This window comes from Euprymna scolopes, chromosome 9 (assembly GCF_053919585.1).
Source record: "Euprymna scolopes isolate OS-2025 chromosome 9, ASM5391958v1, whole genome shotgun sequence".
In the NCBI taxonomy this organism is placed as follows: Eukaryota; Metazoa; Mollusca; class Cephalopoda; order Sepiida; family Sepiolidae; genus Euprymna; species Euprymna scolopes.
In genome coordinates this window covers 167,598,059-167,611,159 of record NC_136490.1, presented here as the reverse complement: position 1 = coordinate 167,611,159, position 13,101 = coordinate 167,598,059, and the positions used below count along the sequence as shown (strand labels likewise).

Below are 13,101 nucleotides of genomic sequence, written 5' to 3'. Positions count from 1 at the left end.
GAATGTGAAGAGATGTGTGTTATAAACAATTCTTTTAACATAAAGGTAGACACATTACTGATTATAGGGACAAACAGTTACAATTTAGATAGTGTTTACTAAAATGTTCATTTATAAAGACGATAGACAAAATTACATAACCTTTCGGTGGATGACAACAAAGACAAAGGTTTATTTATAACATGACGTATGTTAAAGATACTACAATATTAATACATAGATGCCCTTACAAATATACGTGATAATACAGATATCTTTCTAGAAATTGATGAATGACTTGCTATCATAATATATTCTTACAAAGTAAAGTAGGAAAATTATAAATATGGAAATAAAAAACTTAAGTTTTACTATAGAAGTAGCCAGTCATAAAACATGATAAATATCTTAGATGTCACTCTAAACTAAGTAAACATCCTTACGAGTCATACTTAACAGATAATGCACATCATTTATACTTAAACTCAAAGTCCAACTCTTCCCCCATAAATCAAAAACAGATTCTAAACTTAGCAAAAATTCAAGCGCTGAAAATATATATGAGAACTCAGACAACATTTACAAGGAAGCTCTAAAAATTAGTGAGTATCACAAGAGCAAAATTACAAGAGAAAAACAAAGCACCAATTGTTATTATAGGACGAAATATGAAGAAAAACTTATTGAGTATACGTCATCCAATAACCAAACGCTTCAAAACAAGCTAATCAAAAAAATTCCTACATCTCATCGGAAAACACTTCCTCTAATAGCAAATCACTAACATAAAATTTTTCTAGTAGAAATAGCGTAAAACTGTCATATAATCGATGTGCAAACTTCGAAATGATAATTAAAGCACATAACTAATTATATATTAAGTGGGGAAGCAAGGAAGATAGTTTAAAAGAGACAACAGCCGATTAAGTCGTATATGCTTTTTCTGTTTTACTTTCTTGTGTTTTGCATTAGGTTTTAATGTATATTTCATTATAAACAAAGTGTGCATTATTACCTAAGTAGAATATTGAAAGAAATGAAAATTTCAACTCTAATGAGATACAAGTCTGCAAGGCATGAAAATGGTTAAACGAAATGTTTTTTTAAACTATAAAATTTAAATCCCGAGATTTAATTTAAACTTTATCGATTTTAAAAGTGCACCTTTTTTAAGTAAAATATAAACATTTAATTTTAATATGATCTTAACATTTACTTAATTTATTTATGTTATGCATGTTTTGTTACACGCTTGAAAAAATTCAGTTGCAAACTATATATATATATATATATATATATATATTATAGCCAAATAATAGATACATTTTATTTTTTAAGTGCAATAATACATAATATAAAAGAAATACAAGATAATTTTAAGACTCGATGTAAATAAAATTGTATAGCTTACTTTGTAACGTTTATAAAAGTATACTTGAGGAATTTCAAGCCGGACAACAACTAGAAATTGGAACAAAGAATGCTCTCTGAGGTAAAGAGTTACACTTTACACCCCGCAACGTAAGCCGAACGAAACAGAAATAATGAGAATTCCGATTATATAATAACTAGCGGGGAGTGACGCCCGGCGTTGCCCGTTCGTAAAAATCACCGCTTGAACACGAATCCAGAACTAGGAGCATGCATTTCCTACAAGCACCAGCGTGAGCTCGACGGATGGCGGCAATTAGGCTATCTTTGGTGTTGTAGGAGGTCATGTTGGTAATGTTCTCGACGTATAATTTAACGAAGTAGTCAAGGGAATTCATGTTAGGTGAGGAGCGTGCCAATAATAAAGGTGTACACAATCGTAGCACATCTTCTGAAGACAATCCTGAGGCTCTTTCGATTTGTGGGTCGTCCCCGCATCATGCTGTTACACACAGAAGGATTTTCAGATCATCAAGCGTGTCTTCAGTCTGCATAGGGAAATTTTGGATGGAGTTGTCTGTTTGCTCTAAGATAAAGTTGGAAGTGAATCGTTGGGCACAGTTTCGCCTTTTTCGGTTGTTGTGCAAACGGCTGTTTGATTGTTGGATGTTGAAGGAACTACTGATTGCTATTCATTCACTACACTATTTTAGATTTTCCAGATCACAAGTTCCTATCTTCTGCGATCCTATATGTTCACTGGTAATTTAGACAATTTTATCAGCTAAGTCATTTATGAATATCAGAAAAAATAATCAATTTATGAATATCAAAAATAATAATCAATTTATGAATATCAAAAATAATAATTAATTTATGAATATCCGAAATAATAATTAATTTATGAATATCAGAAATAATAAGTATATAATATAATTTTTTGGACGTACGCCCATCGAGGACAACCTAGATTCTTCTCTCATTTAAGGAGGATCTAATTATGCTAAGCATTCGTCCAGTAATACTATAGGAGTTCATAGAAGCACTAATATTTAACGATTTTGACAACTTTCACGTAGTTTCTTCCTTAAGTACACGATGTTTTTGTAGAAAAAATTCTAATTAAAAATATATTGAGGAACGAACGCTAACATTAATCTCAAGTTTCACGCAAAATAATTTAATAAATTATGTTCAGCACAAGCAAAAAAAAAGGCTACCAACATCGATATAGACGTTTCAAAGTTTAATGTTATCAAATATTTATTAAATCCTCCTCTTAAATAATAAAACCATGTCTTTTTCACTAACCGTTTTCAATCTTCTAATGATGCTGTTCATTGCTCGATCGATAATCTCATTAGCCATTATCCTCGAGTGGCATTTGGGGCATGATAAATCATTACCTTTCACTTTCTTTCTCTCTTTCTATATATATATATATAGAGAGAGATAGAGAGAGAGAAAGAGATAGACGTATAATGAACAATGATAGTAAATAAATGTTAATGAATTAGTGCATGAATAGCATCAAGGCGGGTAAGAAGCAGAAAAGTGTGTAATTAGATAAAAAGAAAATCAATTACATGTTTGTCCTCTGGCCTATGTCCTTCAACTACGTTCAGTGGCTCGAATATTCTCAGTCTTAATTAAATTGCAGAAAGGCAAAAAAGTGTACTAGAAGAAATATTTCATTATTTGTAAGTCTCTTTTTTTTTCAATTATCGACTTAAGTCTGTGTTAGATGAGCCTCTTCTAGCAAAACATGATCAAATAATATAAAATGCTTTCATTTGAATTTCATTTACAATATTCATCCAAACTAGAGATAAACCTTAATTAGCATGGTGATTGGAACGTAACTCGCTATTATGAAATGCTCGTAATTTATAGCGGAAATATTTCTATTTGTTTCACAAGTCATTCAAAGAAATGTTTTCGACGAGCTTATTCTATTTGTAACCTATGCGCATGAATGCACGCCGACTAGCAGAAAAAATTATTAAATACAGAGTTCATTAGATGCAGGACTATTACGTACTTTAATTACTTATTCCATCTTGAAGACCATCCTTGTTATTGTTTTTCGATCATATGAACAAAACGAAGATTAAATGTAAACTGAAGAAACATGTGCTTGTGCTTAACCTAAAATTGACTTACACGTATTACAGTAGATCCTTATACTTCACTAGCAAGATGTTTTGTTTGTTGCGAATAATAGTAATTAATTAACAGGGATGAACATATATAGCATGTGGGTTTTATGAAGAATTTGGTATAAACGCCAATGTTTGTTAACACCTTTTAAACCAGTTGCGTAACAAGAGGAATTGTGAGGTTCCCATGCTGTGGGTTAATCAACATATTTCATGAGTTAGATTTCTGTAAGACCGGGGAGAATTAATGTTAAATTATCATTAAAGAATCGTATGTAATCACACAACATAATTAAAAAGCATATAAATATTCAGAAACAAAAATACACCTGGACGTTTAAGTAACTTACTTTTGTTTAACTTGTTAATTATTTTTTACAGAAATATGATTCTTACAAAAAAATGAATAAGGAAGTATTTGGCAAGATTTTTTCAAGAAATTAATATCGGCGATAGAATTTGAAGTTTTTCCAGAGTTGAAAGATTTGAGGATATTTCTTTTATTATCAGATATGTTTTAATAGAAATGGAAATTGTTGCTCTTGGCTTCGACAGATTTGAATAGATACTATATAGAAATTACAATCACTCTACAACCAATCTCTCTATCAGACTCACTTTTAATATTTTATCCTCGAATAACTTGACGCCCGGCCTTGCCCAGTTTTATAATACGCTTTAACATGATATTTTGATTTTTGAAGATTGCGTATGCAATATTATAACATCAAACCTTTGTTGACTATTATATATTACGAGGTATAATTTTTCCGGTGTACTAATTCGCAATAATAATAATAATTCTGATTTCGTTTATGAACGTCTCTCTGGAAAGGTATGAGATCCATTTCCAGAGGATTTCCCTTAATCCCGGCTTCAAACCAGGAGTTTCAAAGATCAAGGGTTTTCCTACGGATGTTGGTGGTACCTATAATTGCAGAGATTTGAAGGCCGCCTAAAATATCGGGGATTTGTAGTTTTTTTTAATAATAATAATAATAATAATAATAATAATAAGAAGAAGAAGAAGAAGAAGAAGAAGAACTAGCGGGACCTGTGGAAATTCCACAGAGGACTCATTTATATGTAATATATTCATGTTGGCATTCTGTAGATGTTCAGTGTAAATGAAGGCGCTATGATATTATTGTAGCCTTTTTGTTAAAACTGCAAAAGTATTTATCTAAGCTAGCATGAACTCTCGGTAAAGGCCGATCGTAAATTACACTTAAATATGACATTTTAATTATTGCAGATTTCATAGAGTTAATGTTCTATTGATTTTTTTTTGATATTTTTACATTAAGTTGCGATTTGAAAAATGAAAAAAAATATCCATATGAATTGGGTGCATTAGCTTGAATCAAAATCTAAATAAAAACTTATGAAAAAAAATATGTATATATATATATATATATATATATATATATATATATATATATATATATATATATAACTTGAGTTCATTCAGCTATAATCGAAACCGAAACAAAACTTATGAAGAATTCTTGATAAAATTATTTATAAAAAGAGATGATTTAAGCGAAACCAAAACTTTTGAAGAATTATTGGCAAAGTTATTTATGAAAAGAAATAGAAGAACATAACAATCAAACGACCCGGATGTAAGCATGACACACAAAAGAACACACACGCTATTGTATTAATATATAGATAACAACAATAGCAACAACAACAACACTACTACTACTACTACTACTACTAATAATAATAATAATAATAAAAATAATAAAACCTTTCATGAAATTCCGTCTATGCTTGTTTACAATGTAACGTCAGCTAATATTTGGGCTTGACGATGAATGTACTGGATAACTTCCTCTGATTAATGTTTAGTAAAAAAATATGCAAAGGAAGGAATGATTTGCAGTGATTTTAAATGTTATCTCTTCTTTTATTTTATCGGGAATTCCATGAGAAAAAGGATGATAAAATGGTGAAGTACACCCGGATTTTAACAGAGGAATCATGCGATCTGTAGTCGAATACTATACCACTTAACTATATTTTCAGACGTCAATAATTCTGTTTTTTTTTATTAAGAAGACATGGTTTGTTTAGATTGTATTACCTCCCTTGTCGATGTAACGTAAAATATTCCCCGGAAAAATTATATTTAAGGAAGAAAGAATATTTTTTTAGGATCGGATTATTTTTTGATGTTCGATATTTATCTGATGAATGTCTATACCAAAAATATCTAGGACCATTGCGAAACATATAAATTACCTTTGCATGAAATTTGCAAAAGATGGGGCCAGCCGTTTCGGAACTTATAAGAAAAGAACTCACACACAAAAAATGATAGTAGAGATAGAGATACGTGATACTTCTTTAAAAAAGAGGTCCTTGTAAAATTGGTTCCTGTGGCTTCCAGTAAATGGAGAACTGGAGCTAATATTTAAACCATACTACGCACTTTCTTATCACATTTATTTCTAATAATATTTACCTTTCAGTAATAATATTAAAAAATTTATTAACAGAAACTAAAGTTTCGAATCACCTTGTATGTCAAGCATTTTCGAAATGTTCACTTATTATTATGTTTTCATATAGAAAATGTACTGTAAATTGTGTATGATTTATGTTAGTATTGTCACTAGTTAGTTCAGAGTTTGACCGTTAAAATATAAATTTTCTCGAAAAAGAAACTTTCGTAGTAACATTTTAATTCAACACTATAAATGTATTCTACCCCTTTCGATGCATATATCATGGGTCTTATTGAATAGCTCTATCCTATAAGCATTTATTCATTGCTTTTAATTATTCTGTAATGTACCAGGAAAGTAATGTATATCATTTATATTTCATGGGCAAAAACATACAAATACTTTAATTTTTATACAGATTCCAAATCTTGTGACATTGTAATACTAGTTATCGACACAAACTTTTATGTAATTTAATTTTCTTTGAAGTATTTTAAACCGTTTTAGAGGATACAGAAAAACCAACACAAGCACACACATATGCACACGAACGCATATATATATATATATATATATATATATATATATATATATATATACGTTCGTGTGCATATGTGTGTGCTTGTGTTGGTTTTTGTGTGTGTATATATATATATATATATATATATACTAGCAAAAGTACCCGTCGTTGACTGGGTTCCAAAAAAGCCTACAGAAAATGGACACCGATTTATTAAAGTATAATAAGTTATGAAAAGGAAGGGTTGTAAAGAGATAGCTTCGAATTTGGAGGTATCAAAACCAAAGCAAAATATGATGAAAGTAAAAATAAAATTGATAAACCCCATCATTTATTATCACACTTATCACAATATTCTGTGGATTTATATTAAAAAATCTTGTTAAACTTCGTGACATATTCCCATTCTATGGAGGTCAGGTGCGAATGAACACCCCATAATTTTATTATACCATATTTCTTCAAACTGAAACATAATTATCAAAGTATATTAAAGTTTGTGCCTATTTCCATTCTATGGAGGTCAGGCACGAACTCAGACCCCGCAATTTTATCATGCCATCCCTATTTAAGTTAAAACATACTTATCAAAGTATTATTATGTAATTCTATATCCAAACCCATTTTAAACGTTTCTTTTTAATTTTTAATTTTTTTTATTTCCATACTTTGTGGACCAGGCGCATACGCAGACCCCACAATTTTAATGGATCATCATTATGCTTGATCAAACATACCCATTCCTGTGTTTCGATACATCTTCTATCATTATATGTGATCAGTTTTCTATAATAGTCAACCATATAGGAGCCTATTCGTGACCAGACACACACACAGACGTTCAGCTTTATATATGTATATATATATATATATATAAATATATATATATATATATATATTTCCACAGTCGAACAACGTCGCAGCCATCAAGAGCCAAAAAAGCCAACAAACCGGAAGTCTAAGACTCCAGTTTAGCCATCATTTGGGGTCATCAGTTCGACACATCCGAACTCGGAATTTAAAACCCGAGCATCTTGCATGCTAGGCGAGCACTCTACGAACTAAGCAAATACGCCACACACATAAGAATGCCTATTAACTTACAGAGATCAAGCAACCCGCCGATAAGTGAATGAACCTACCTCATACCAAACAAGGGACGTGGTTATCCAACGAGCTATAACTCAGGCCGGCGTCTCACAAGTACGAATTTAATACTCATAAGGACGATGCGATCACAACTAAAAAAATATAAAATAACTTCAGTAAACAATATAACACAAGTATATTAAAATATCTTAAGAAAAAATAATAGAATAATAAAATAACATACACGTCCCTATGCAGGAAATAAAGCTTGCCTAGAATATAAATTTTCACCAGGAAATGAACTTTAACTAAAACAAATACAACCATAAATATTATTTGGCCCTGAAATCCCTCTTCAGTGTTTCATGGGTCGTTAACTTAAATCAAACCAAACAAATGCATAATTGGGGCGATGTGACAGACTTTAAAATTTGATAAACTGCGTGGGGCCTATAAGGTTAGAAATGAATATTTACAATCTTACAGAGAGATCGAGAGAGATCAGCTGCGTGCTATTGTTGTATTCAAATGGAAAGCAATAATCCATACATGTTAAATGTTGACTGTCGATATAAACGGTTTCCATAATCTGCAAAGATATGTATTTTAATAAATTTCAATGCATTCGATCATTTTATTGTGAAAGCATATTAACATATTTCTATTTTTTTGTATTTCAGGTGTGGAAAATGGCTGGAATGGGTTGGGCCATTGCGGCCCTTTCTTCGGTACCAATGCTCTTTGTCTTCAGACTCGTCGAGCGAAACGGGTCCGAACGGTGTGAGAACATCTTCCGAAACAAGCCGCTATTTCATCGTCAGCTTTTCCTAACATATATCTCTGTCATTGTCTTCTTCATCCCTCTGATAATGCTCATCATCTGCTATGCTCGCATCTTCCTCAAGATCGCCCAGAAAGCGTCGGAAAACCTCTCTTCAAACCGCATGAGCATGAAGCCGGGCAAGGTTCATCTTCAAAGCACGAAATCCAGTTCTCTGCCAAAGGCGAAGATAAAGACGTTAAAAATGACTCTCGTTATCGTCGCCATGTACATCGCATGCGGCCTGCCGTACTTCACAGCTGAATTGATAATGTCCTACGGTGATCACCGAATGATCTCGCCTACTCTATACTCAATCCTGGGGGCCGTGGCTCCCGCCAACTCAGCTGCTAATCCTTATGTTTTTCTCCTCTTCAGTGTAAATTATAAAACCTTGCATTGTCCAAAATGGCGCCGCGTTACTTCTACCGACACGGATGGCACGTGTACACGTTATGTGAGTGCCACTTCCAAAACCGATATGGTGTCAAAAGCTGCTTATACCAAACATTACGATGCGAAGACTTGTCATTCGGCTAAAGTCGAAATGACCAATCTAGTGAATTAAATGTATGCCCTTAAATAAGTAGACTATATTCAAGGTATGTCTCAGGAAAAATAATTAATAAAATTACTGCACTGGAAATCATTGAAAACATAAATATCAATTCTATAATTCGTGTCATAAATTTATATTTTATTCTGTATACGCTGTAAAACCAGACGCATACTAAAAAAAAACAAGTTTCTTTCCTCCCTTGATGCTCGCATTCATAAATATCCGTGGACTTAGAAGTATCTTAGACGATGTAGAATCATTTCATCTAGCAAACTTCCCGGATATGTTAGCATCAAGTTAATTTAACCTACACTCTCTTTTCCTATAACACTTTAATATGTCTTGTCACGTCCCACTTTGCCATGATGACTAAAACAGACACACTTATGGACTTGGAAACCATATTCTTAACATGACCCTTTTTAACTAGAGAATCCAAACTAGAATCAGACGACCAGGCGTTCTTCTGCTTTAGACTAAACTTGCAACACAGCGTTAATTACTAATATTTCTCTACCGTTCTCCCTCCCCTCAATACTGTATCGTAATAAACTGCGTCTCTGACTACGTGGATACAGCACTCTCCCACCATATCATCACGGAAGTATACGTATTTTTTTACTTTAATGTGTAATAGATTAATTGGTTTGCTTTCTCAAGTGATGCAGACGCAGCTGGTACCATGCCATATAGCTTTTCTCCATCTTCAAGAACGCTGACTAGGTGATCACATCGGAGATGGTACGTGGAATAGTATCTTTGCTCTTTTGGTAAACCACTGTGCAAATGAGGTTACTGCCTCCAATGCTTCACTTCTCCCTGTGCAGTTGCCATTGCCTAAAAGGTAGCGTGCATTTCGCAGATTTAAGTCCAATAAAAATAGATGAAAGTATGTAGAAACTAGATATAATTGTAACAATGAAGTATCCGCTGTCAAGAAAACGTATTCTGAAATCATCAGAAAACTCATTGAATCGCAGAAATTGGAAACTCGCGATTTCTGGAATATTTATAATTCCTTTAAAAATAATGGGCAATTAACAATTTTCCCAGTACCCAACAGTCATGAGATTTTTTGAACGTCAACCGTTAAGGATAACTTATTGGGCCGGCGGTTTTCTTCTAACCTCACTTAAGACTAAACAAAACATTCCATCCCAAATATCTCTGTGGGGACAGAAGCAACAATCTGATCTGAAAATAATTTCTCGTGTTCCTAATATCATAAAAAGGTTAGAAACCCTGAAAGGTTTGCTGCACTGCAGATATCTTAACTGTAATTTCTGAACGTATATACCACGCTCTGGAGAAGGTTGGAGAGGCTAAAGCACTAGGCTTAGATATATGTAAAGCCGTTGTGAGGTCAAGCATAAAGATATTCTTATGCAAATTTTATCATATTGTATTACTTGACGAATCCTTAATATAACCAAATCCGTCTTATACAATAGGTTGTCCCCGATTGTCCTATTGTAAACACAACATGATATAATGAGGGCTTGGCACAGAGGCCGATTGTTAGCCCTTTATTATATCTGATATTCATAAATAATCCCATTGATAAAATAATCGAAAGAAAACAAATATACAATATCAGTGCTATTTATAATAATCTTGTAAATCAGCATTCATCGATTGTATGAGCGAATCAATTAATTATCAGTTTATTCAAATATGGTTAAAATGATAAAAAAAATGATAAACAATTACACATATCAAAAATATATTTTACAGTGTGTAGTGGCTATTTAGTATTGTTGTTCAAAGTAAATATTTGGTTGTATCGATTGTCGAACTAAAAACTACACCTATTATGTCTTTATGCTATTGAAAATCGATACTGAACATATATTCGTTATCTATTGTGTATAAACGGCTTCTTTATGTATATATTATTTTATGTATCTATATAAAACAGTATGTGGCTATTTTAGTGTTTATATCGAGTGTTCGACGCGTAAATGATGCAAGGCAGTGTATTTTGACATGTATATGACAACTAACCTTAACGGTTCATCCGTGTGAGATTTCGTCAGGCAATTGCATAGGATCGATGTTGCTTCGTGTTTGTATATATTTATGTTGCACTATGTTTGATACTAAAACAAACCTTTTGGTTCTGGATATGACCTTAAACTATATCAGATGGTGAGGCTCCAGATTGCGGGCTTTGGAGTGTGTGGAGCCACTCTTTAATTACCATTGCTCCCAGGTCAACTCTGACCCGAAGTGGTAGTACCTGTTAGGGTCCCAACTACGGGTTAAGTAGAAACCGACTTAAAAAGAAAAGCAAATATACTCTATTAAAACATTGTTCTTAAAAAAATCACTGGATTCGGCATTAAATTACCTGAAAAGGGTTGATAAGCCGTAAAACAAGAACAACCAATCAAACAAACCTCTTACAAAAAAATCTTTAATAAATACAATATAAAACTGTCATATAGTTGCTGTGAAAGCTCAAAAATGATAATTAAAACATATGATAATAAACTATTAAATGGAACAAATAGAGAAGAAAAAACAGCAAAATTAATTAAAACCTGTTCAATAAAACAATAAGAGTAACACAGGAGACAAAAATATGATTATTAAAAATATTAACGATGCAAATTCTAAAAGAAATATAAACATTAGCAATGAGCAAAAGAACCCAGTTACAGAATAAATCCTTAATCAAATGCATCGTTTCCCAAGCCACAACATTTGCCACATTAATCTGAATAACTAAAATATTACATAGTAACGACCACCCTACATTTTAGAAATAGTTATGACGACTACAGCAATACATATAAAAACAAAAACAGCCTAGTAAAAACAGCATTAATGATCCACTAAAAGTATACAAAGAAAGTGGACGATCGCCGATAGTAAAGTAGAAAATAGCACAAACTGCAAGTTCATATAGACACTTAGACGGCTCGTGTAGACTATGTTTGAATGAGAAATTAGCTAACATAAACTTTTGAAGAACACAACAATTTATTAAAACAATAATATGGCAAACGTATGTATACAGAAAATACACTTTACCCTACGAAAACAACACAAAAACATAAATAATAATAATAATAATAATAATAATAATAATAAAAGTCACAAATATAATAAGCATAATTATAATAATTAACTAATAAGTAACTACATAAACAGGGATGCTAATAAAAATAAAAAGTAAATGAAATACACTTCGAAAAATAAATAAGCTACTTCCGAACTCAAAGAATAGAGAAACTTAATCGTGCCACAAAAACAAAGAAACAGGTTAATTAGTTGTAAAGTAAACCAATATTTGATAAACGCGCACACATTGACTCCGATTGATTGTTGTTGGAATATAAAGAATTTGATTGACTGTCTATCAAACTCCGTAACGCGGAAATATGTAAAAACACGAAGCAACATTATATCCACGCAATAGCCTGACGAATCCTTACGAAGTTTAAACACGGAATATCTGTGTAGCTTAATTGCCATGTATATTTTCAAAAATCAGTATATATATATATATATATATATATATATATATATATATAACTACTTAATTTACTCACATAAAATTAATATACGAAAGTATAAATTTATGCGTAAACTTTAAGTATTTACTTCAAAAGTACTCAATACGTAGGTATATATATATATATATATATATATATATATATATATATATATATATATATATATATATAGTAAGTTATAAAATATATATGGCGATTAAGCTACACTGAATATTCCGCGTTTCATCCACTCTAGGACTCCTAGAGTGGATGAAACGCGGAATATTCAGTGTAGCTTAATCGCCATAAATATTTTATAACTTACTATATATATATATATATATATATATATATATATATATATATATATATATATATATATATATATATAATGAATACAAGTAGATTTGCTTTTAAAAATTTTACAACAATTTCATTGTTTGTCTTTGTTCAAAAATGTTTTCCTGTATCCATGTGTGATGCGATACTTACAAGAATAATAGGTAATTTAAAATACTCTCGTGTATAAATTACTCGGAATATATTATATTTATCCAAATTTAATAAACTATATAACTGCAGTAGTTCCTATTAATTATTATATATTATTATTTCATAGTTCTATTTGAAAAGATAGTGATTCATTTA

The 13,101-nt window shown here is 31.5% G+C and overlaps 1 protein-coding gene across 2 annotated transcripts in view; it reads left to right on the top strand.

Annotated features, from left to right (window-relative positions):
• The window catches only part of LOC145284974 (cardioacceleratory peptide receptor-like), a 478,373-nt gene extending 465,755 nt beyond the window's left edge, over window positions 1-12,618 (top strand). For both annotated transcript variants that reach the window (XM_080134078.1, XM_080134080.1), the window contains one exon: window positions 8,255-12,618. In XM_080134078.1, the coding sequence (XP_079990204.1) occupies window positions 8,255-8,962 (708 nt within the window). In that variant the 3' untranslated portion in view covers window positions 8,963-12,618. The remainder of the gene's footprint in view (window positions 1-8,254) is intronic.
• Window positions 12,619-13,101: the final 483 nt, after the last annotated feature.